Here is a 25649-nt window from a genome sequence, read left to right on the forward strand (position 1 = left end):
GAGAGGGACCGAGTCTTTATTTCTTTTCATCTGGGAACAATTGCTCGTGAGCTCAGAAAGCCCAAAGCTGAGCAATGCGTTGGCCAGCGCAGATGATTAAAAAAAAATGAAAGGCTGAAACAGCCTGGAGCTGGGCTGAGGCCGTCTGTCTGTCCGTCCGTCCGTCCCAGCGGGCTACACGGTGCCCCCAGGGCAGCCGGGGGGGGAGGGAGGCTGGCTGCGTCCCCACAAGGACACGGGCAAGGGCCACCCACGCACCGTGGATGTGTCCTGCCTGCTGCTGTGAGGGTTTATGGCACGTGGACTGGCAGCGCTGCCCGGTGCACGTCGGGTGGCCGTTGGCGCTTTTGGCAGCCCGGCTGTGCCCAGAGCCGCGTCCCCCGGCCGGCACGCTGGTCCCTCAGCAATGTGACCCCCGGCCGCGTCCCCTGCACAGCGCCGGTCAGCTGCCTGCTGTCTGCCAGCGCCCCGTTCCCGCTTTGTATTGCGGATCGATGGCCATTGATTTTTTTTTTTTTTTTTTCCTCCCGTGTAAACCTGGACGGGTTGGGGCTGCGGAGGGTTTTCCTGCACGTCTGGCTCCGGCTCTCCCGCAGTCGGCGCATCCCGTGCTGGTCTCCACAGCCCGCCCACCCTCCCGCAAGCCTCTGTGCGGCGGCGAAACTCAAGGACATCCAAAAAACCAGCCTCGTAAAAAGTCTAGGAAACTCAGGTGTTTCTAGGAAACTAGGAAAATCAGCTTTCAATCACAGGCTCTGCTGTTCATGTGGGTCGTTGCCAGGCTGCTCTCCCCTCTCCGTGCTCCCCGGGGCAGCAGCGCCAGCCCCGCTCCCTCCTGCTGCGCCTGGTGAGGACGTGGCTGTGGGAACTGGTGGGGAGCCGGCGGCGTTTGGGGGCACCCATGGGAGCAGGGTGGGCTGGTGCTTCCCCCTGGGCACGGCCAGCGTGGGGCATCCCTGGGGACACCCCTGCCCCGGAGGGCTCTCCGGGTGGGGGACATTCTCCCTCCTGGTGTCCCCCCCTGAACCACCCCTCTTCTATGGGGCACAGCCAGGAGATGGGGCAGGAGCTGCTTGCACCCCCGGGGGGGGCAGGGGGCTGCTGTCCCCTCCCCTGTCCTTCCTGTCCCCATGGCGGAGAGTTGATGGGCAGTGTCCCCTGATGGGGAGGAGGGGGGTCCGGCCACATAGGACCCCTCGAGTCCATCCCGTGGCACCCCCAGCCCACCCTGGGGAGCATCTCCCCTTGCGCGGCGCTAAGGGGGACCGGGACGGGGGACCGCCCAGCTCTCATCCCCACCAAGCGGCGGGAGAAGCCGCTGAGCCGCTCTCCGGACTATTAACGCCCCACAATGATCATCAGCTCTCGTCGTAATCATTAAGACTATTAGAAAGAAATGTTGGCTTGCAGCTAATGTCAGACTTTCTGTTCTGCTTTGCAAACGCGCACAATTAATGCCAATCAGCCGGGGGAGGCAGCCAGCTCGCAATCACGGCTGCTCCGGCGCGGCTGTCAGCTCTTGCCATCCCGGCTTGTACATTTTCATACAATCGCTATAAACATCCGAGGGAAACTCCGCGTTCTTCTTCGGCGGGTGCGGGTATTGTTCTCTGTTCTTTTTAATTACTCGGCATTCAGCAGCTCATCCGGCCTCGGATTGGTGGGGGAACGTAGGGCTTTGTAAAACAAATGTATAAATCTCGAGACGTGCCTTATTTTCCCCATTCAGCGGCTGCGTTAGGTCTAAATAGGAAAAGCCTGTTTAATTTTTCTTTGGCTTTTTCTTCTTCTCCTCCCTCCCCCCCCCCCCCCCCCCCCCTTTGTATTGCTTTTCCCCACTGGGACACAGGCTGGTCCCTCTCCCCCAGGGAACCCCAAAAGCAGGGCCGCCTTGGGAGGAGGAGGAGGAGGGAGGGGGAAGAGCTGGAATTGCTTGACCGGATGGTGGTATAATCCTCGTTACAAAAGTACACATCAATTATAAGAATTCCTACAGTAATCTCAGAAATCTATCTTTTCTGCTGAACCAGCTCATTAAAGAGCACCATTCATTTCCATCTCTCGGGGTGAGAAGGGTTTAAATCTCCAGAGCTTTGTATTACAAAATAGACTTAGGGTGATGGACTCTTGTTAAATATTAAAAGAGAGAAGTTGGTTGGGTTTTACCCCCCACCCCCCCCCTTTTTTTTCCCCCCAGACTGGCGGCGCAGATGAAGCGTAACGTAAGGAGGCGAGGGGGGGGGGCTGGGGGGGGTTCCCTGCCATGAATAGCTTCCCCATCTGTCGGCGGGGCGATGCGGGGCCGCGCTCAATGGGCGCCTTTGAGGACCCCGCGCCTCCCCTCGCCCGGGGACCCCAGCCAGCACCGGGGGCGGAGGGAGGGAGGGAGGTTTCCCCGGGCCACCCTGGCAAGCCCCCGAGCCTGCGCCGGACCCGGCCACCGGCACAGGCAGGGCTTTTGTCTGCCGGCGGGGCAGCGGCCGGCCGTGGGGCGAGGGACGGGCACAGAGCCCCTTTGTGTGCAGCTGCACCCCGAGGAGAGCAGGGGCAGCGGCGACGGAGCGGGATGCGGGGATGGGGAGCAATGGTGGGGATGGGGAATGGGTACCCAGGGATGGAGAGGGGGTACCCAGGGATGGGGAGTGGGACCTGGCAATGGAGACGGGTACCCAGGGATGCAGAGTGGTTACCTGAGGATGGAGAGTGGGTACCGAGGGGTGAGGAGCGGGACTCGGGGATGGAGAGGGGTACCCAGGGATGCAGAGTGGGTACTGAGGGGTGGGGAGCGGGACCTGGGGATGGAGAGGGGTACCCAGGGATGGAGAGGGGTCACCTGAGGGTGGAGGGGGGTACCTGGGGATGGAGAGGGGGTACTCAGGGATGGGGAGTGGGACCTAGCAATGGAGAGAGGTGCCCAGGGATGGGGAGTAGGTACTGAGGGATGGGGAGCGGGACTCGGGGATGGAGAGGGGTACCCAGGGATGGGGAGTGGGACCTGGCGATGGAGAGCAGCGGCCGGCCGGGGTCGAGGGTGGCACGGGGCAATGTGTGCGCTGCCGCGGAGGCTCTGTGCAAACACGTTAATTTGTTTTCTTTCTTGCCTCGCCTTTCAGGGTAATTGGTTGCATTTGAAGCCTTTGTGAAAGCCTTTGATTATAGTAATTTCAGCAGCGCGATCTACCCTGGATTCCTTCGTCAGATTCTTTCACAGCTCAGGCGCTCGGGGCTGTAATTACCGAGCGGCGCGCGCCTGGCTGCCGTGCACGGAGCAGCCGGACCGGTGGCTGGCCTGCCTGGGCACCGCGGTGCTGCCGTAACAACTGCGGGGGCCCCGGGCCCCCGGTCGCCGTGGGGGGTGGGCAAGCCCCCAGATGGGGCAGGAGGAGCCGTGCCGGGTGCTGGGGAGCTTTGGTCTCTGCAGCGTCGAGTCTGTTGGGTCTCAGCTGGGGATGTGGGTGCTGCATGTCCCCGGGGGGTGGATGCCCATGCTGGGCTGGGGTCCCAGCTCGTGCGGGTCCGGGTTGCTTTTAATTACTGCTCTGGAGGCTTCCCTAGAGCCGCTTGGCTTTTCTGCTGGTTTGATCCCGCATCTCTGCTGGGGCTGGGACCAAAAGCCCGTGAGCATCCCGAGCATCCAGCTCTCGCTGCTGGGGACCGTGGGCAGCTGGGTGGGCTCATCCCCCCGGCCCCTCTCCCCCATCCGCCTGCAGGATGGAGGCACAGCGTGACGGTGTCGGATGAGCGAGGTTTCGCTTCAAGGGGCTGGGCAAACTCCCCCCCCCGCCCCCCCAGGCAGCATGTGTCCCACTCCCCGCCACCGGGCATGCTGCCGCCGGGTACCAAATTAGAGGGGATCCATACGTATAAGTAGATGGTGCCCACACGCTATGCGCTGGCCCTGCCGGGACCCCGCTGCGTGCAACCAGGGTCGGGCTCTGCCAAAAACACCGAAGGCACCCGACTGGGGCCCTGACCTTTGTTAACGGGGCTGCTACTCCCCCCCTCCATCCCCCACCTCGCTCCTGGCGTTTTGTTCCCAGTCCCACGTAATGACCTTCTCAGCAGCGGCGTGCCAGCGTCTGCCACTTCCAATTACCCACGCCTGCCCAGCGCCGCGGCCTCTCCTCGCCCGCCGGCGGCACCGGGGTTTCTTCTTCCCCAGCAGGATTGCAGCGGGTCGAGGGGGACGTTACACCGGGGTCCCCCATCCTCCCGGCTCGGGGACCCTCAGGGACCCGCCGGTGCTGCCCAGGGCTCCGGCTGCTCTGCCCCGGGGCGCTGGAGACTCCTGGGTTTCCAGAATCATTATTAACCTGTTCGAGAGCTGTTCCCGCTCGCAGCTAAAATAGATCTTTAATCTCTGCCCAAAATAGCTCATTTGATGAGAGGCCTCCTTAAAGCTGACACATAAATTTAACCAGGCTGCCCGAGCCCCGCGCGAGGATGTCTGCAAACGCTCAACATCACTCGAATTGTTTTTTTTTAATTCCGTCGTTACGGGCACATCTTTTCTTCTTTCCCATTATTTCTTCCATTGGGTCATTCGTACCAGTTGAGAGGCAATTTGCTTGTGTGCTCCGCTCTGGGCTGTGGCGGCCGTGCCACTGTCCCAGTCTCCCTGTCCTCACTCATGAGAAAAAGGATATTTGGGGTTGGTTTTATTTTTTATGTTGATGTTCTTAATGGTCCAAGGTTCCTCCTTGGAGCCATCCCGGGAGCAGAAACCTCAATGCTGGGTGGGATGGGATGGGATGGGATGGGATGGGATGGGATGGGATGGGATGGGATGGGATGGGATGGGATGGGATGGGATGGGATGGGAGAGACCTTTCCTTGTTGCTACCTTCAGATACCGGCAACGAGGGGATGCTCTGTCCGGCCGCCGGCACTGGTGCTGCTCCTTCCCTGGCGGTGTGCCATGGCTGGTGCGCTCCGCGTTGTTCTGGTGTGGTGGCAGCCCTGGAAAGGCACCGTCCTGCTGGCGGTGGGGCACCAAAACGTCTCCTCTGTAAGCAAAGGCTCTGGGGCAGCGGGAGATGGGGATGCTCGCTGTGTCGGAGCTGCAGCCGCCTCCCCCCCCCCCAGGCTTGGGGCTGAGATGGGGCACAGGCAGTGCCTGTCCCTGCCTGTCCCCACGTGTGTCCTGGTGTCTCTGCGCTGGAGGGGACCGTCCCCTCCCCGCGTAGGGTGTGCTCGGGAGAGGCTGGTGCACCTGCATCCCTGGTGGGGTGTGCACCCGCGTCCCCGAGAGGTGGGCAGCCTCTGCTCCGTGGGGTTCTCCTTGCGGGCTCCGTCTCCTGGGGTGGGGGACGATGGAGAAGTTGGGGGGTGAGGGACCCCCTGGGCACGCAGCTGAGCGGGGTTCAGCTGCCCGGGTCAGACCCTCAAGCTGAGGGCGCAGCTCTGCCCGGTGCCAGCCCGGTCCCGGGCTCACCCGGGGCACCTTCCCCACGTCTCCGCAGGGGGAAGATGCTCAGCCGGTGTGGGTCACTCCCTCATCCCCCCCTGAGCCCCCCACCGCCCCGGCAAGATCCTGAGCAGCAAAATAATCGCTTCCAGCATCATTATCCATTGCAAACCCCAGCTTCCAATTTTAATCAGAGGAGCTGGTGTTGCTTTAAGATCTGCGGGTTTTAAAGATCACAAGAGGGGTTAGAGAAAATTACCCTTGACTCTTACATGCTAATGTAATCTCTAACCAGATCTGCAGCACTGCAGCTAAAATTGCTTTTTAGATTAACATTTAATTATTAACAGGGCCCCCTGAAAGGCCTGGGGCTGGAGCATGCGGAGGGGAGCGGATTAGCCGGGCGGGATGGAGCGGCGGCCGGGCGAGGGGAAGGTTGCGGCACGGCCGGCGGCACCGCGCCGTGCTTTATTGCAGCCCTCGGCACGGCGGCGTCAAACTTTCTGCTTTATTTTATCTGCTGCTCCCCATGATTTACGGCGGGGTGACCTTTCCTGCACTCGCCCGTTGGAGGACGGAGCTGCGGCGTCGCTCGCCGAGCGCCGTGTGCCCTCCACCGCCTCGGCCGGGGGGGGGGACACCATAAATCTGCTGCTGGATGGGAGATGGGCACAAGCTGGCACGGCAGCTGCCTGCACCGCCGCGGTGCCAGGCGGCAGCGCCGGCTGAAATCCCGCTCGCCCCGCTCCGTGCATGGAGGGGAAGCCTTCCTCCCCTGGCACCTCCTCACCCTGGCAGGAGGGATGCCGTTTCGTGGGAAACCAGCATCCGTGGGGAGGGTGGCGGCTGCGCGGGGGCAGCAGCGCTGGCTGTGGGGCAGGAGAGCTCCCCGGCGGGGCGGTGGGATTCTCCTTCATCCCGGCACGGAGGGGTGGGGGTGTCCGCGGCGCTGGCAGGCAGCCCCGGCACCGTGGCAGGCGGGTTTGTTGTACTCGGCACACCAGGGGCCGGCGAAGGCTTTTGCTTCATTTATCGGTGCCGCCGGCTCGTGGGGGTACGCTGCCAGCCTTGGCCTCGCTCCCATGCTGTCCGTCCGTCTGTCTGGCTGGCTGGCGTTGTCAGAAGCCTCTTGGGTGACGCGGTCACCTCCTGTCCTTGTGCCGAACCCAAGCCCTGTCTTTTTAATAGCCGCGGGGGGAGACGCGGCGGCGTGACTCAAACAGCTTCGCAGCATCCCCGTTCCCGCCCCCCTTCCACTCCCAGCCCCAAAAACTCCCTTTTTCCGGGCTTGCACCCCAGGCCGCCCTGATAACACCCGGGGAAGGATGCGCACACGGTGCACCGGAGCCTGGATGGCGACCGAGACCTTGGCCCTGGCTTTATTCCCAGTGAAAGCGCTGCCCCTGCCCTCCCCTCGCCCTCCCGCTGCCGGGCCAGCGGCACAGACCCAGCTCAGGCTGAGACTTTCAAAGTTCCCCCCTTTTTTTTTCCTTTTTTTTTTCCTTTTTTTTTTCCTTTTTTTTTTCTTTTTTTTTCTTTTTTTTCTTTTTTCTTTTTTCTTTTTTCTTTTTTCTTTTTTTTTCTTTTTTCCCTTTTTTTTTTTTCTTTTTTTTCTTTTTTTTCCTTTTTTTTTCCTCCCCTCTCTCCCCTCCCGTCACATTTTCTTTTATCTAAATCCTCGCCTGCGAAAGCCTCTATCGACAGCTGCGCCGGCCTTATCTCGCCGGAGGGACCTTCGCGGGGCTCTGGGAGGAGATAAGCCCGACTTATCAGCCGCTGATGTCAGAGGAGGTGCCAAACCCTCCCGTCACGGGGGCTTTAGACATAGAAGGTGTTTTTTTGGGGGTTGGGTTTTTTTTTGTTTTTTTTTTATTAAAGTCACAAAGACCTTGGGCTTATAAATAGTGCGATGGTAGAGATAGGGCTTCGAAATGAGCTGGCCCGGAGTGGGGGGCGGGAAGGAGCGGTCGGAGAGGGGCTGGGGAAGGATGGAGGGGGATGATGGTGGGGCTGGGGCTCCTGGGGGACCCCGCTTCGGGTGTCCCCAAGGGACCCTGCTCCTGGCATCCCCCAAGGGACCCCGCTCCTGGCATCCCCAAGAGCGGGACGCTCTCCCCGTGTGCCGCGGTGCCGGCTGTGCCGTGCCCCGGGCCGGGTGGCGGCAGGGCCGTCGGCGCAGGCTGGGCAGAGGCCGCGCAGACTTTGGGGCGGTTCGGGCAAAACTGCTGAGTGTTGTCTTTCCTGCCACGAAAGAGCCAGAGCAGCTTGGACTAAATCGGATCCTGCTGATTGGAATTAGTTCAAATGCAGATGGAGCTAACTAAGCCGGCGCTAAGCGTTCGGCCAGCCCAGCGCCCAATTCCCATCAGCTGATTCAGGGGCTTTTCTGAGCGGCATTAACGAAATGCCACCGCGGCACAGATGCCCATTGTGCCGGGCGCCCACCCTCTCGCCCGCAGGCGCTTTAGGGGGCTGCGGGGTGCCCGGCGGGGTGCCAGGACAGAGGGACAGCGGCGTGATGTGTGCGCGGCACCGGGGCCCTCGTGGTTATGAATTGTGCCCGTGAAGGTGGGGTGAAGCGCGGCGTAGCGGTCGGAAAAATCATCTCCACTGTGTGATGCTGGGAGACGGAGGCAGAACCGGGGTCCGAATTAATCGGCAGTTTTATTTAGTTTGGCATGTGGCTCCTGCGCCTCTCCCGGCTGATGCTGACGATGCTCCGGCTGTGCGTGGCCGAGGTCGGGATGGCTCCAGGAGGCTGCTGGGCTGTTGCGGGGGAGCGTGGCAGGGCCCGGAGAGCAGCCGTGCCATCATGGGGGTGTCCCCAGGGGACCTGCATCGCCAAGGGCGCCCGCAGCTCCTGTGACCAGCTGCCAGCATCCCCCCTTAGCCGGGGGCTCAGCCCCGGAGCAGCGCTGCATCCTCACCCTCCCTCCTGTCGGTACCCGGATTTGGTGCCTCGCCGGGGCACTATCAGGATGGCACTGGGGCAGCGTTGGGGTGGCACCGGGGTGACATTAGGATAGTATCAGGATGGTATCGGGGTGACATCCTGCCCCACAGGGGTGGGTTGACCTCTCTGCTCGCCCCGTGCCGCCCCGTCCCCTGGGTGTCTTCTCCTTGCTCCCGGACCCCTTTTCCCCAGGGACCAGCAGGGACCTGACGCGCATCCGGTGGTGGCACGAGCTGCCCGCGAAACCCGTGCCCGGGGTGCGGGGACAGGGAGATGGGGCAGCGTCCTGGCAAGGAGCTGGCCCCGCTGCAGGGGAGGAGGTGACGTCTGCCCGCTAATCGGCCAGATGGTGACAGCCGGCGGCACGCCAGCCCCGGGGTCACTGCGTAGGTGAGGCTCAGGTACCCGGCGCGCAGCGCAGCCGTCCCCCGCGTGGCCGTGGGTGCCCCGACCTGCGTCTGCCCCGCGGGGATGGGGTCGGTGCGGCAGCTCCCCCCCGGCGCGGCTGCGGCCCCTGCCGAAACCGGCCAGTGGGCGCGCGCCGGCACGTGCCGGGGGAGCCGAGGCGCGCCGGGAGCGGGGCTGCGTAATGAACCCCGAGTCCCGGCGGGGAGAGGCGCGCTCCCTGGCAGTCAAGTGCGCTCAGCCTCTGAATAAGAAGCACTTCATTCTCTTTTCAAACTGTATAATTTCTGCCTGATTGTAATGGCATATTTTAAAATTACCAGAAATCGAAGCCAGAAAATGGATACGGCTGCTTTTACTGCGAGCTGCGTTAACAAAGGATATGTAATGCATGAAATAAAAACACCTCCCTGCCCCCCTCCTTTTTTTTTTTTTTTAAGACAGTAATAGGAGAAAATTGGTTTTGAAACTGAATAAAAGTCCCTTTCAGAGGAAATCATTTCTTTCAGGGTACCTTTGCTGAAAGTAAAATAGTGAATAATGAAAGGTGGTTACATGATTGTCTTTCATTTAGAGAGCGCGAGGACAGATGGAATCTGGGAGAAATGCACGATTGGAATAATTGCATGGTAACAAGGCGCTTGTTGTGAAATTAGTATCTTAAGAAAGTAGTGAAAAAGGCTTTTACTCATGAATACTTCATTATTAGGAGAAAACAGCACAATTTGGGTTCTCCAGACACCTGCTTGGTATTAGATGACTTCCTCCTCCCTTCCTGCTCCTCACACCTTTCACTAACGAGTCTCTCGCTTGTCCCCAGTTTGCAGCCTGGGGAGGGGGACTGGGCGAGACCCCCGCCCCGCCTCGGGCAGAGCCCGGCCATGACGCTGCCACCCCGTGCGTGTCCCACCGCCACCGCCGTCCGTCCGGCCCGGGGACGAGCCCAGAGCCTGGGACCCCCCTGTCCGGTGGAGGGGGGGGCACAGGGGGCGGGAGCGAGCGGCAAGCGCGCGGGTACCGTCCTCCGTGCACCGCGGTGGCTGCGACGGCGTGTTTCGAAGGGTGACATTTGAAGCGGCAGAGCAAGGAGAGCCCCGGGCACAGCCGGGGGATTGTCCGTCCGTGCTTTGCTGCCTGGTGGGTGATGGTCACCGGCTCTGCCGGCGCGTGCCCGTGGCCACCGCAGGGCTCCCCGGCGCGCCGGCCCCAGCACCGCTTGCCAGCGCCGGGGCGTGCAGGCAACATCCCATGTGCCGGATGGCGGCAGGAGGAGATGGTTCCCCCGCGACGAAGTGATGTGCCCAGCCGTGACCCCCAGCCCATCGGTATAATGTTCAGCCGGGAGAGCGGTGGCTCAGAAGTGGCGACGCCGGAGGATGGGCACCGCTGCCTGCTTTTCTGCTGCTCCTGCCCACGCCTCCCTGCCCTCTCCGAGCGGGAATATCGCCTCCCGCGCCAGCCGGAGCAGTGGGAGGGTGTCAGCAGCAACTGGTTATAATTCATGCCCTCCGCGGCGGCTCGTGAAGGATGTACAATTAGCGGAGCGGTGGCGGCGGTGACTTTGGCCTGACCCCTCCAGCTTTTGTCGAGCAGATTTCGATGCCAGCTGGGAGCTGGCGATGGATCCCGGGACCCCGTGCGGGATTTTTACACCGTCTTTCCCCAGCCTTGGCTGGAGCCGGCGGGGTCGCTCTGCACCGGGAGACGCCGGCTGGCACGCCGGCGGAGCGGTCTGGCACTGCCAGGAACACAGTGCCAGAGGGATGCCCCGACTCTGCCCCTTTCCGGGCGGAAAGCTTTGTACGAGGCACAACATCACCCGCTGACACCTTTGTATTTATTTGACATACGCTCGTATATATTTAAGGCTTTCGGAGTTAGTTATTTATCTCCAAAGGGAGCAAAGGGCTGTGAGCAGCGCGGTCGGCGCCGGCAGCTCCTGCCTCCAGCTCCTCCGCCCGGGGAGCGGCTGGGTGGGCACAGGGGTGGTGGGCGACGGGGGGCGTAGGTCTCCCAACCTAACCGGGGTGTCTCTTCTCTCTCGGCAGGGCGCGGGCCGGCGGCGGGGGCGGCACTGCCCTCCGGGAAGCGCGGACCATGCTGGCCTGTCTGCAGAGGACCCAGAACCCCCCAGCCCAGCACCTCGCCTGCCCCACCAAGGCGCTGGAGCCGCGCAAGTGTAAGTGCCCCGGCACTGGGTTGGGCTGGGCTGGGTTGGGTTGGGTTGGGTTGGGTTGGGTTGCGTTGCGTTGCGTTGGGTTGGGTTGGGTTGCGTTGGGTTGGGTTGGGTTGCGTTGGGTTGGGTTGGGTTGGGTTGGGTAGGGGGGGGCGCACACCTGCTTTGATGCTGCTTCCTTTATTGAAAAAGACATTTATTTAACCAGTAATTAAAAAGAGCAGGAGAAACAAGGTGGGGGGGAGGGGAACGGGGGAGGAAGGAGACAAGATAAGCAAATTAAATTGGGTTGCTCTGGTTGATAAGTCGGACTTCAGCAAACGTTGCGGAGCTGTCTGGGAGCGCGGCGGCAGAGGATGCTGCTGTCGCCGGCACCGCGGCCCCCCAAACCTTCCCGGCCCTTCCCCCGCTCCCATCCCTAATTACTTTCCCCGTTTTGCCGCGGCTCGCCTTCCCCAGGAGCTGGCCTTTCAGATAAGCTGTAAACTAGTTACATTAAAATGGGATCCAAAAGGTCACTCCAGTAAAGCACCTGTCTCTCCCAGCCTTTGTCTCTCAATCCAAACCATGATTAAATGTATATTTAATGAGCCTGCTTTAGGCGGGCGTGTTTGACCTCCCCGGCTGGGAAAGACGCATTAAGATTCTCAAGTGATGAATGTGTGTTTTAAAGAGGGGAGTGGATATTTTTCTGCTGGTCTCAGTTGGATTTTTAAACATTGCCGGCTGAAGACAAATCAGCTGCTAAAGCTCTGCTTGTTAGTCTATGACAGCCCCCGGGCATTTGTTTAATGATCTGTATTTTCCCAGAGACGGTTTTTTCCCCCTCTACCTGAGCACCCCGATGCAGCCGAGTGAGCCGGGCGCGGGGTCTGGGCGATGCTTGGCCGCCCTGGGGACCCCCGGCATCGCTCCGCCGGGGTTTGGGTCACACTGGCAGCCAGGAGGGTTATTTTGGGGGGCGAAACTCCCCAAGCTCCAGCGCAGCATCGCTGCAGGGAGCGCGGATCACCCGGGCCAGAGGCAGGGTGATGGGCACCCCCGTGTCCCAGCATCGCAGAGCGGGGAAGCACTTGTGTGTGCATCAGCATTCGCAGGGGTGGGCAGGATCGCAGCCCCCCCCCCCCAGGCTGTTTGCACCCGAGCGCCCACGGGGGTGTCAGCTCTCGGGGGTCTCGGCGAGTCCGCAAAGCGGGTGGGTGCGCGGACCCCCCCGCGCCTGCGCTGCGTCGGAGCTCGCGGTGCCGCTCCCGTCTCCTCCTTATTAGCGGCTGGAAGGAAAACGGATGTTGCTCTTGTAAAATTATTCCTAATCCGTCACGCCTGAGCAGCGCGCGGCGGCGCAGGGCTGGCGCGGGGGTCCGGCTCCTGGCGTGCCTCGTTGCCACGGGCTAATTAGCTCCGCCGTGCCCGCGTGGTCCGAGACCCGCGGGCGGGCTGAGCCTGGCAGGGTCCTCTGGAGACCTGGCTGTGGCTCAGAGCCGGGGACTGTCACCCCATGGGGATGCTGAGGAGCAGCAGCCTGGGGACGGGGCGCAGGAGCAGCCCCCCGCGGTGCGGGTTGGTGGTCCCCAGCGTTTCCCACCCCACCAGAGACCCTCCTGGAGAAGATACCGAAATTTGGGGGAGTGGGAGCCCATACGTGGTGTCCCATGAGTGGGGAGAGCCACCCGCATCCTGGGAGGGGTTCCCAGCCCCGGGGTGCCGGGAGGGTCCCTGAACCGTGCCGGTGGGAGGGCAGCGGGTTGCAGGGGTCCGACCCCAAGCCGGGACCCCGGCAGGCACGGGGGAGCGAGGGATTGGGGTTTTTGGCTTATCGCACCCCATCTCTTAAGGCAGGACCCGAGATCTCTGAGGCTTGTCCTCCGCCGGGGCGCATCCTCCGGGGCGGGCGGTGTGCGGCAGCGGCCGCGCTCCCCCCGGCTGGACCCCCGCGCCACCCCCGGCTGGACCCCCGCGCCGCGCTCGCCGCCAGCCGGGTCACCTTAATCAAAGTTTCGCTGCCCGTATGTTTCCGCTCATTACGGGCAAATCCAGCACGTCTCGCTCCTCTCTGCCTCCCGCTAGCGCAAATTAAATTGCAGGTGACATCCAGGGCCACGCATCTGGTTTGGAATACGATTTCCCTCTTCTTTATTTATGGCCCCTGCGGTAAGCGCGGCGCGGAGGGGCCGGTGAGGCGGCGCGCGGGGCCGAGCCTCCTGCCGCCTCCTAAACGCCCGCGCAGGTAATCGACACGGAGAGCGTTCTCTTAAAACGAGGCACAATTTAGAAGTGCCTCTGATTACTTAATTTGCTCCTGAGTATCTCAGTAATTATCTTTATGGGTCTTATTTCTGTCCTCTGGCATTGTTTCTGTCGATATTAAATGAGTCTGGCTCTCGGCACATTGGCCGTCTGGCCCGGCACCGCTGTGAAATCCTATTATCCTGCCCGCGCCGCTGATTAATTTTTGTATTAATTTCACGTAAAAGGTGAGCTGACTAATTTCCCTGCCCGTGCTGGGAGCTGACGGCCCCGGCGCCTTCGCCCCCCGCTTCTGCCCCATGGCTCTCCTGCTAATTACTGTCGTCCCCCCCGTCTCGGTGCCCCACGTGCCGGCACGGCCGCATCCCAGCAGGTTCGGTGCATCCCACAAAATCCGTCCCATTAAGTGCCGTAGGTGACTTTGCCGCGGTGCTCACCATTGCCAGCTCATGGCAGCGGCCAGTTCCCCTTGCCCTGCTAATCCCGGGGCTGCACCGCCGGCACCGGCCTGGCACGGCGGCGGTGCATCCTGGAGGAGGATGCAGGAGGCGGCAGGAGGATGCCCGGAACGCTGCCAGCCCTGCCTGCGTCTGCCCGCCTCCAGCCGAGGAGCGGGAGCCTGCGGAGAGGCAGCGTCCTCAGGAAAATATCACGTCCAATTAACTCCAGCAGCCCGGTCCCTTTTGATTTTATTCCGCGCGCATTACAGGAATCCTGAGCTTTATTTAAATTATAAATCAAATAATACCGCTCTCAGCTTGGCCAAACTCTTTGCTGCTCTTGCTCTCTGCAGCAAAGTAGCGGTGGCTTATATTTAATTAAACGTTACTTTCTACGTGCCCTCCTTGGTCCTGCGGGGGCTCTGCCGTCGGCCCGGGGCCGGGTGTGCGGCCGCGGGCTGCGCGCTGCCGTAGCGGGGTGGGATCCCTATGGAGCTGGGAGGCCCTGACGTCACGCTTCGCCGCGGCAGCGTCAGCCGCCACCTCGCACCGTGCCCGTCCTTCTGGCCGGGCTGGATCTTAGGGGGTCCGGGGTCCGGCCGGGTTATTAAAACGCTAATGAGAGGTGATGGCCAGGGCTCAGAGAGCAGCGAAGCGCCGGGGACCCGGCTCCGGGGTCACCCGCACCTCTCTGCGCTCACCCGTGGGGCCTCTCATCAGTGATAAAACTGTTTAATTGCGTATGGGATAAAGCCCCGTTTAATGGCTTCTCGTTACCCAATTCTACTTATTCCAAGGGCATTTTCATTAAAGTAGCTGCGGCGAGGCTCTGCTTTTGTACACACCCATAAAATATCATTTTAATTTCATGAGGGGTTACACATGAGTGAAATAAGATTAATTCTTTCATTTTCAGTTTCTGGAAGGGATCGGTTAACGATGGTTCTGTGTATTTATATACGTGCCATAAAAAGGAGTTCAATTAACTGCCGTGCCCAAAATGTGCTGTTGACTTGCACTTTCCCTGCCAGGAAACGCTGCAAAAACACTTTTCGATCGGTCACGTGCGCGGTGGGAGATGGATGGGCGAGGGGGGGGGGGGAAGGGGGGCACTCGGTGCCGGGGCAGCCTCTCCGCGTGGGACCGTCTCCCACCGGCTCAGAGCCGTGGTCTTTGGGTGGGCTTCGCTGGTAGTGTCCTGGCACAGGAAGGGCTTTGGTTTGTGTCCAAACTTTCCGGGATCGAGCCGGTCCATCAGCCCCGGAGCGGGTTCCCAGGCACCGGCGGGGGCCGTGCGGGGCTGCGGAGCCGGGGACGGGGTACCCGCTCGCCGCAGCCTGCGCTGGCGGTGCCCAGGGACGGGGCGGGGGGGGGGGGCTATGGGCACCGGCAGCCCTGCTCAGCATGCGGAGCTCGTGTCTTAAAATTAATCAAATATTAATTTACTGTCGATGAGCAAGCGGAGGGGCCGGGGAGCGGCTGGGCTGAGCTGCGGGGCTGCCAGCTGCAGTGGGGTGTCCCCCCCCGGTCCCGGGGTCCCCTCGGTGGCTGCGTGGTGGGATGGCATCAGGGGGGCGTCGGGGCGGTGTTGGGTGTCAGAGGGGTGGCACTGGGGCAGTACTGGGGTGGCATCAGCTCGGCGTTGAGGGGGTAGGTATCAGGATGGCATTGGGACAGCACTGGGGTGGCGCTGGGATGACATTGGGGCAGTATCAGGATGGCACTGGGGTGACATGAGGGTTGTGTGTGGGTGGCGTCACGGGGACCTTGGGGTGGCTTCAGGGCTGCGTTGGGTGGCAGTGTTGGGTGGCATAGGGGTGGCACTGGGGCAGTATTGGGGTGGCATCATGGTGGTGCTGGGTTGGCATCTGCGTGGCATCGGGGCAGTACTGGGGTGGCACTGGGGCAGCATCAGGATGGCACTGGGGTGGCACTGGGATGACGTTAGGACGGTATCAGGGTGGTATTTATTGGGGCGGCATCTGGGTTTGCATCGGGGTGGCATCGGGGCAGCAGTGGCTCCCTGCCTGCCTCCTGCCCGGCGCCGTTTGCCTTTGCCGCGCCGGTGGACGTGGTGGCACGGCGGTGCACGGCGGCGCGCGGCGCTAATACCTCGTGGAGGAGACAAATGGGAAGTGACACGTGTGTGTGTAGACGGGTATTTGTGGTGACGCTTTGACTGCAGATAATAAAGTGCTCGCCCTGAGGTGATCCAATTCAGCAGCCGCCTCGGCAGAGCCGTGCCGCGCGCCGTCGAGGGGGAGAAGAAAGGGGAGGAAAAAAAGGCCCGTCTGAAATGACATGTCAGCCTAAAAAGGGAACGTGTTAACGGATGAATATCTGGGGACGGCGAAGCCCGGCGCTTCCCTTTGTGCTTTGTCATGAATTTTGTTGTCTTTGCAGATTAGGGCTCCTGCGTGGCTGCCGCGCGGGGTTTGCCACCTACGTTTATTCCGATGGATTTCTCCCGCTATTATTTCTGCGGTTGGTTTTAATTTAAGCCCCCGACGCCGGGGCGCGTTTCTCTCGGCTCCTCACGCCGAGGATGCTCTGCCGGAGGATGCTTTTGTCCTGGCTCCACGCCGGGCTGCGGGGGGGGGGTCCTGCAATGGTGGGGGGGGGGGGGAAGGGTGTGCAGGGGGGGACGCGGCAATTCTGGGGGCAGTCGCGGTGATGCCGGTCATGGGTGACTGTGATCCCTGCCAGGGCTGCGCTCATGGGGGGCTGGGGACCGTGCCGGTGCGTGGGGCCCCCCCCAACCCGTCGCAGCACGGTGGCCTCTGCGCCACCCATCCTGGGGACACCGTCACCATAGAAACCACCGCACTTCACAGGGTGGGAAAGACGGTGCAATGTGACGGCAGCCCAACCTGCCTGGCGCAGAGCGAGCAGCGATGGCGGGGGGGGGGGGGGCGGACAGTGCCGGTGGCCCCCTCTGCCCCGCTGCACCCCCAAACCAGCTCAGGGGATGCGTGGGACCCGCGGCCGCTCTCCACGGGGCTGGGGGGGCTGCACACCCGCCATGCCCACCCGCGGGTCACCGGGGGTCTGGGCAGGGCAGACTCCCCCCTGTGCCACCGGGGACCCCCTGAGATTTGCCATGGCAGGGGGTCACCGGCTCCGGCGCCCCGCTCCGTGGCCCCGGCTGCGCCGCGCGGGCGGGCTCTGCCCTCCGGCCCCGCGGGGAGGGCACGGGGGTCCTGCCGGGAGCTGCTGCCTGCGGGTGGGGGGCAGCCGGTCCCTGCCCAGGCAGCTTTGCGGCCCCAAACTTCAAGGACTTTATTGATTTGTTAAATGCAGCAGGTTTTGTTTGTTTTTTTTCCAAGTGTTTTCCAAATATTGAGGTTTCTTCCAAGTGTTTTCCAAATATTGAGGTTTCTTCCAAGTGTTTAGCAAATATTTAGGGTTTAGCTCTTGGAAAATCTGCTCCCGGTGTTGCAGGCAGAGAAAAAGGGGATTTTTCTGATGCTTTTTGAAGCTGTGAAGACATTGGGATCTCCCTGTCGCGAGGGGAACAGGCAGCCCGGTGCCCAAGCCAGGGGACGAGCTCTCGCCTCTCGCGGAGTTTAACTCATTTGGAGGCTGCGGCACTATTATTTTTTAATAAGAGCCGTTGGCACGCCGATCACCGAGCGACGTCTCCGGTCCCCAGCGTCCCCTCCTGCCTCCACCCGGCGCTCTCAGCATCGCTCCCCTTCCCACCCCCTCCTGCCCCTGCGCAAATTAAAAATCCTGCCTAATTGCTGCCCTTTTGCCCCACCAGCTTGGGAAGGCAGAGCAGGAGCGAAACACGAGCTCAGCGCGGGAAACGCCGGCGCTTTCCTGTAAGAGGGGCGGGAGAGGACAGGGAGGATGGGGAGGAGGGGGAGGTCTGGCAGGATGCTCAGGACGGGGCAGGACGGCCCCTGGGAAATGCCCCTTCCCGGGGTGAATGGCGCAGGGACCCGGTGAAGCCAGGGTGGGCAGAGCCGCCGGGGCCTCGCGTTGTGGTTCAGGGCAGAAAGCCACCGCCAAGCTCTCGGGCATTCCTCCTGGTGGCATTGGGGCGCTATCAGGATGGCATTGGGGTGAGACGGGGGTTGTGTTGGGGCGACCTTGGGGGGCATTTTTTCCGGTGCTCGAGCTGGCGGCTGCAGCCCGCCCAGCATCCCTGGCAAACCCTCCTGGGCACGCCTGAGCCCATCCACAGTGCCGAGCCGCAGCCCTGCCCGGGTGCCGGACACCGCTGCCCGGACAGACCGGCACAGGGAGGAGGAGCTGGCGTCGGCTCAGGGAAGCAGCCTGCGCTCCGAAGGTCCCGGCACAGAGAGGCTGGATCCCCAGTGCCAGACCGGTCCCGACGGGTGGTTCTCGTCATCTCGCCCTCCCCGGGATGGGGTTACCCCCGAGAAAGGGGGTGTCCTACTGACCATCGCCCTCTTCGGCGGAGCGGCCGGGATGTGCCCGTGGTTTGCCCGGGGCTGTGCCGTGGCAGACGGAGTGCGGCAGCCCCAGCGGTTGGGGCAGCCCCGGCGTCGGCTCCACTCCCGTCTGAAAAAGGGGCAAAGAGTGTTTTCCTTTGGGGCCGTGGGGAAGCAAGACCTGAGCGAGGTGCCAGGTAGCTTCCTGCCGTGGCTTTGCCTTTATAAAGATTTATCTGCGAGATTACTTCTTCCGTTTGTTGCAAAATATTTTAGTGCTTTCGATGTGTAAAAATAAGGTTTGTCCCATCTTATCTCGCAGAGGAGCGAAGGAATGGAGGAGAGGGAGGGAGCTCATCTTGCCTGTCTGTGGCAGGCAGCGCGTCGGCTGTTAACCGGTTAGGTGCTACGTGCTGCCGCCGCGGCCCCGCTTTGCTTCTCCCTGCTGTCTCCTCGCACAGGGCTGCGGTTCTGCCGGTGCTGATCCCCGGGACATACGCCCCTGTGCACCCTGATGTCCCTCTTGCTGTCCCCTTCCGGAGCGGGACAACCACCCGGGGAGCGCAGCATCATGGAATGAAAATTAAAGCCATAAATTGCCGGTGCATGAACTAACCCTCCTCCAGGGAGGAGGGAGCTCAGCCAGGGATGCTGCTGCCGGCACTGGGGACACCCGGCTGGGGGACACCCGGGCCAGCTGGGATTGTGGGAGTAGTGTGGAGTACTCTTCCTGGTCCTGAGCATCCTTCCTGATTGTGAGCATCCTTCCTGTCCTTCCTGGTCCTGAGCATACTTCCCAGTGCTGAGCATCCTTCCTGGTACCGAGCATCCTTCCCAATGTCGAGCATCCTTCCTGGTACCGAGCATCCTTCCTGGTCCTGAACATCCTTCCTGGTACCAAGCATCCTTCCCAATATCGAGCATCCTTCCTGGTACCGAGCATCCTTCCTGGTACCGAGCATCCTTCCTGACAATGAGCGTCCTTCCTAGTGCTGAGCATCCTTCCTGGTGCTGAGCATCTTTCCCAGCACCATTTTGATCCCACAACTGCTCTAACCAAGCAGACACTGATTGCCGGAGCCCCGATGCCGCTGCTTCTGTGAGCTCCTCGGGTGCCGAATTGTTCGCCTGACTGACAGCTGAGCAGCCCAGACAGGTCTATTATTTCTATGGGGCCCGGGCCCCGCGGGCCTGCAATTTAGGTCTGCGCTATTAACCCTGCCTTGTTCTCCACTTTATAACCGCTTTAGTGCCTTTAAAAGTGTACAGTTAAAATCAGGGTTAATTAGGGGCCCGGCAGCTGGGCTTCGCCGGCGCCCATTGTGTCCCAGCGGAGCTGGGGCCAGGGGTAATTGGGGACTGTTGTGGGTTTGTGCCGGCCGACTCCCGCGCGGCACAAGCCCTGGATCATAGGCCTCTGGTTAGCCTTGGTCTCTCCTGCTGTACGGATGTCTTCGGTGAGCTTCCTTCCCCTCCTTTCTTCCCCATCTTTCCTTCTTCCCCGGCCCTCGCAGTGCGGGGGGACCCCGGGGATGGTGGGGATGCTACGGATGCAGGAGAGGCTGGGGATGCCACAGATGCAGGGGATGCAGGAGATGCTGGGGGTGCCAGGGATGTAGGAGATGCTGGGTATACCAGGGATGCAGGAGATGCAGGAGATGCTGGGGGTGCCATGGATGTAGGAGATGCTGGGGATGCCATGGATTTAGGAGATGCTGGGGATGCCAGGGATGCAGGAGATGCTGGGGATGCCACAGGTGCCACAGATGCGGGGGATGCGGGAGATGCTGGGGATGCTGGGGATGCCACAGATGCAGGAGATGCTAGGGATGCTGGGGATGCCAGGGATGCAGGGGATGCAGGAGGTGCTGGGGATGCCACGGATGCAGGGGATGCAGGAGGTGCTGGGGATCCCCGTCGGACATTTTGCACAGACCTGGCTGCTCCGGGCATGGCGGGGCTGGAGCTCCCCGCCTCATAAACCGAGATTTATTCTGGATCACAGCACCGGTGGGGTCTGGGATTTACATCTGTGTCTCGAACTGGGTTTGGTGGCCAATTTGCTAAAGTAAAAAGTTGTTTAGCTGGAGGCGTAATCTTATAAGCCTGTGCTGCCATTATAATGGCTTCTCGTTTCTGCCTGGCTTTCCAATAATGCTTTGAGCAGAAGCTCGGAGTAATATAAAAAGCCATCGGATTATTACTGCAGGCGATGCATTTTCCATTTACAGTAATAAAATACTGAAGAAACAAAACAATTTAAAATTCCAATAAAATTCAAAACAAATCTTTGGCTGCTGAGCAGATTCAATTATTTAGCTGTTATTGAGTGCAGGCTGGAAAAATAGAGCAGGTCAGGGAGGGAGGGGGGAGCCCGGAGCTGGGGGTGTGCCGGCCGCATCCCGTGGGAATGCCGATGAGGGAGGGAGGGAGGGAGGCGCTGAAGCGTCTTTTGGGAGAAGCATCTGTTGATGGGTGCCTGTCCCTGGGCCGGCGCGCTGCCGGCGGCTGGGCTTGGCGTAGAGGTGGCGAGAACCAGGGCTGCTCGCGGTGATGAACCCGGCTGAGCCTGCCTGTGCGTCGGCGGCCGGCGGAGGAAAACCATGCCAGCCGGGAGCCCGTGGCGCATCCCACCCGGCCCCGGTGTGACGGCTCCGGTGGTTCAAGTTGAAGAGGAGGGGGGCAAACCCGGCGGTGAGCGGCTGGTGTCAGGGCTGCCTGCGCCTGACGGGTGACGGCGGTGGTTGGGAGAGTTTGCATCTCGCAGTAATTACAGCCCGTTAGAAAGCAGTAATTACTGCGGAGAGGGGGAGCGGCGGAGCCGCGCAGCCGCCAGCGTGCCGGGAACCGCCGGGAAAGCGGTCGCTCTGTAATTTTCCCGGTGGGGGTTCGGTGCGTCACCCTGATATGTGACAACACACCGAATTGGTGGCTTGTCACATCCAACCCAGCTGGCGTGAAGAGGCGACAAAGGCAGCTCCCGGCTCCCCACCGGCCAGCTCGCCGTCGGCCGTGGCGCTCCACGGGCACGTGCCGGCACCGGGGCTCGCCGGAGGGCTGCCCTTGGCCAGGCGGGGCTCACCGGGGCGGGCGGCTCTGCCCGTCCCCCAGCAGCGGGCAGCTCTGGGGGGCTGCATGGGGCCGCCCCAAAAGCATCTCCCGTGGAGTGGACTTGGTGCTCGGGGACAGGGTTTTGGTGACTGGTGCCGGGGAGCCGCCGTGCCTGCGGACGATGCCGCCTCCCTCCCTCCAGCAGTGGCCCCTTTTTTTTTTCAATTATTTTTGCTTGGAAAGGAGCGTTTCTGTGGAATGGGCTCATTAGGGATTCTGCAAGTGTCACCAGCTAATTAGTGTCATGTTAATTGAGTATTCACGATGCTGCCACCTCCAAGGACAGCAGTGCCGGCATGAAGGGGAATGCAGATGTGCGTGGCTGGTGGTGCCGGGTGGTGCGCCGTGCCGTGCCGTGCCGTGCCACCGGGCAGGTGGGGTCCCGCTCGCAGCCCCCTGTGCCCGCTGGCTTAGGGGGTGCCCGTGCCCAGTGGTGCCCAGTGTGCGTGCTCGCCTGCACCCATGCAGCTCGCTGGCTGCTCGGCAGGTGCCACCGGGGCTCGGGAGCTTTATGGGGGTTCCCCGGTTGATGCCCAGGACGTGCCCAGCGGGGCTGACGGCGCAGTCCGGGACGCTGCGTGCCTGCACGTGTCCTGCCGTAGGGAGCTGCTGGTACCATGCCTCCTGTCTCCCGACAGCCACATTAAATCCTACTCAAAAGCCCCGGTTTTAATTGGCTTAATATACTCGTTAATAACAATGTCTATTTAAGGCACCTGTAAAAAGCCCATAACATTAGCTTAATGGGAGGAATGGCTGGCGAACGCTCTGCCGTTCTGCCTGTTAAATTACAGCTGCACCGCTCTGATGGAGAGCGGCCACGGCCTCGTGCCTGCATCTCCCGGAACATCACTCTGCTGCCGGGGGGGTAACGTGGAGTCCTGCAGCTGCCACTGCCCCCACCTCCCCCTGAGTCCTGGGTCGAACCTCCCCCTGAGCCCCGGGTTTAGCGTGGCGCCTGGTTCCTCCAGGCGTGCCCACGCCTGCCGGCAGCCCCGGGCACCGCGCCGGAGCATCGCTCGGAGCAGGACTGAGACAGGCATTGCAGACCAATTTAACGACCGCTTTCGGTGTGCTGAACGCGCCTGATGGCGCAGCTCTTCTGCAGGAACTTCGTCAGCCAGCACGTGGCGGCGTCAGGAACCGCTGATCCCGGTGGCACGCGGAGCGAAGCACTCCCAGCATCCCCGCAGGGATGCCTGCGGTCCCCTTCCCCCGGGGTACCGTGGGGCTGCGCTGCCTGGGAGCCTCCAAAATTGCCTGGCGGCAGGGGAAGGGTCCCTGGGAGGGCTGGGCGCTCCTCGGTGGGGGGTACCAGCCCCAATCCCCTCCCCCCCCGATTTGACCATCTCTCCCTTGCAAAACCCAGCTCTGGGTCTGGCGTCCCCGGGGTGCTGCGGACATCGCCTGGCCGGTGCGGGGATTTTGGGACCGGCATAGGAACAAGCATGGTCCCCCGTGTGCCGGCATGTATGTGCATGTGCTCGCGCGCGCGCGCGTGTGTGTGTGTGGAGATTTTAAACACCTAATTTATTCCATCTATTAGATAGATTTTGTAGATTTAATCATTTTCACAGTTGGTGGCTCATTGGATACTCAAGATAAACTCCAAATGAAAGTATAATGGGTACGACAAATGAGTTTTCACACCAGAATGGCAGAAACTTGCTCGGGAAAGAGTTTGAAAGGCACAAAAATATATACATATATAATTTTTTTTTTCTGCAGTGGCTTTTGCTGACTCCAGTAGGTTACCACAGTTAATTTCACCAGTTTTGTTCATCTGTAAAATTGCATAAAAGTGACATTTTTGTGCTCATTATAGGAACTGCTGATTTATGGCTGGTAAATGCAATGCTTTTCCATTTTTGGTGAGGTTCTCGTAGCAGCGCAAAGCACCCATGAAATTGCTTGTATAATGTAGTTTAAATCCAATCTCGGAGAAAGATTCCCCCGTTGGGTAAAGTGACATTTCCATTCTCCACACCGAGTTTATTTTAGGCCACTTAGAAGTGACTCCGTCAGCGGGAGGGGGCAAGTTGGTGCCCTGACCTGGTTTCCGCTGGGAGCGGGTGGGAGCCGGGGAGGGGCGCCGGGCGCCGGGTCCTTCTCCTCCCGCCGGCGCCGGATTCACCCTACGCTTTGCTCCTTGCAGGCGAGACGGCGGCACCCATGCATTCCCCGCGCTACCCCAGCCCCGCCGAGCTGGACGCCTACGCACAGAAGGTGGCCAACAGCCCGCTGACCATCAAGATCTTCCCCACCAACATCAGGGTCCCCCAGCACAAGCACCTTAACCGGACGGTCAATGGCTACGACACCACGGGGCAGCGCTACAGCCCCTACCCCCTGCACGCCGGCGGCTACCAGGGTCTCCTGGCCATCGTGAAAGCCTCCGGCAAAAGCGTGGTGAAGAACTCGGAGGGGAAGCGGACTAAGCTCTCGCCCGCCCAGGTCGGCGTCGCTCCCTACCCCGCGTCAAGCACTTTAGCTCAAGGTCCCTCCTGCGCCGGGCAGCTGAGCTACCACGGCGGCCAGAAGCAGCTGGAGGGTCCCGTGCCACCCAACGTGACGGTGGCGGCGGCGGCGGCCTCCGTGCTGCCGCTGGCGGGCAGGAGCCTGGCCCTGCCGCCGTCCAACCTGCCCTCCATCCAGAGCATCATCTACCAGATCAATCAGCAGTGCCAGGCGCAGGGCGCCCAGCCGGGCTGCCCGGCCGTCGTGGCCGCCAACCCCAGCCCGGCCAAGCACGGCGCCTTCCCCGGCGCTGCCGCCTACGCCGGCGCCGTCCTGCCGGAGTGCCGCAAGGGCGCCGAGCTGGCCCTGGGCTCCAACCCGGCCGCGGCCCTGGGGCCCAAGGCGGGCATCTACCCCGAGGGCATGGACTACCTGGTCTGGCAGCAGAAGCAGCAGCAGCAGCACCTGCGAATGTACAGCGGGGGCAGCGGCGGCGGGGGGGCCCTCAGCAAGTCCCCCGAGACGTGCGCGGGCGCCTCGCGCCCCTACGCCCTGGGCGGCGCGGCCGAGAAGGTGAGCTCGTCCCCCTTGAACTGCATGCACGGCAACTTCTCGGTGGGGCAGTACTTCGCCCCGCCTTGGAACAGCATCTTGGTGACCCCCAACAGCGACTGTTACAACCCGCCGCCCGAGCTGGGGGCCGGACCCCGCGAGCTGGGGGCGCCCCCCGCCGAGGGGCTGCCCAGCAAGACGCTCTGCAATACCTCCATCCTCAGCAGCAGCCTCCAGTCCCTGGAGTATCTCATCAACGACATCCACCCGCCCTGCATCAAGGAGCAGATGCTGGGCAAGGGCTACGAGACCGTGTCTGTGCCAAGGCTCTTGGACCACCAGCACGCCCACATCCGCCTGCCCGTCTACAGATAAGGAACCGATGCTGCTTTTCCCAAACCCAGGGCGAGGACTTCGGCACGAGCCATGCTCCCTTCCGGCACCGCGCGGGTACCGGACCGTGGCGGCAAGGGCGGGGGAGGGACGACGGGGAGGGGGACACGGGGTCGGCTGCCGGAAGGGCTCCTGGGACGCTGGCATTTCACCGGGGTCCCCAGACTGGATACACCCGCAACCCGCTGGAAGCCGAGGACGAAGGACCGCTTGTCTATATAGCTCAGAAATCATTTTATCTCCACGAATGTGAACAGGGAATCGCTACGAGTTGCTGCTATCCAGGGAGAGGAGGCTCCGCACCGCGCGCCTGCGGGCGCTCGGCCGGATCGGTGTGGGGCAGAGCCCCGGGCCGTGGCCGGCCGGGAGGCTCACCGGTAGCCGGCCGGCGCGGCGGCCGCAGGGAGCCTGCACCTGACCTGTAGCTGAAGTCCGTAACTTGCACTGCTTTGATTAAAGCTAATAATTGGGGACAGTCTGGAGGCTATTTAAGAAAAACACTTGAAAACTTGAACAGATTTTTTTTTATTTTAATTTTTTTTTTTTTTTTTTAGTTGACTAGGCTGTACATCTCCGTGTTGGCTGCTACAGAGTCTCCTCCCGCCCCTCCTCCTCCTCCTCCTCCTCCTCCTCTCCTCTTCCTCCTCTCGCCTGGCCCCACGTTGGCCACCGTTGGCCACCGGCTCCTATTCCCACTCGACCGGGAGGTTTGGTGCCCCCGCACCGGGCGCCCAGCGGGACCCCCCACAGCACCCCCGGGAACCTGCCCGGGTCTCACACTTTCAGGCTGGGATTTTTTTTTCCACCTCCCCCTTACTGTCAGTTCTACCTTGGTTCCGGGTTGGATGTGACCACGGTATCAGGGGCGATAACATACCTCCTTTTTTCTCCTTTTTTTTTTTTTTTTTTAAAAACAAAACAAAACAAAACAAAACACACAACTATTCCAAAATGCTCATTATGGTCCGTCATTCACTACGTGTAATTATGTGTTTAATAGATTTATTCATTTGAAAAAGGCTCGGCACCACAAAATACAAAGTGTTTTGATGTTTAAAGGAAGAAAAAGAGAAATACCCCGATGAAACCCAAGGTGATTGTGCTCGGT

The 25649-nt window shown here is 61.4% G+C and overlaps 1 protein-coding gene across 1 annotated transcript; it reads left to right on the forward strand.

The window, feature by feature from the left end:
• Nucleotides 1–10862: 10862 nt before the first annotated feature.
• FAM222A (family with sequence similarity 222 member A) lies at nucleotides 10863–24523 on the forward strand (the record flags this gene model as incomplete). The annotated part of the gene is made up of 2 exons (XM_082491494.1): nucleotides 10863–10944; nucleotides 23295–24523. 2 exons carry the CDS (start codon nucleotides 10863–10865, stop codon nucleotides 24521–24523), a joined length of 1311 nt encoding a protein of 436 aa, XP_082347620.1.
• Between the last annotated feature and the right edge of the window lie 1126 nt (nucleotides 24524–25649).

This window comes from Vanellus vanellus, assembly GCF_965231255.1.
Source record: "Vanellus vanellus genome assembly, chromosome: 16".
NCBI lineage: Eukaryota > Metazoa > Chordata > Aves > Charadriiformes > Charadriidae > Vanellus > Vanellus vanellus.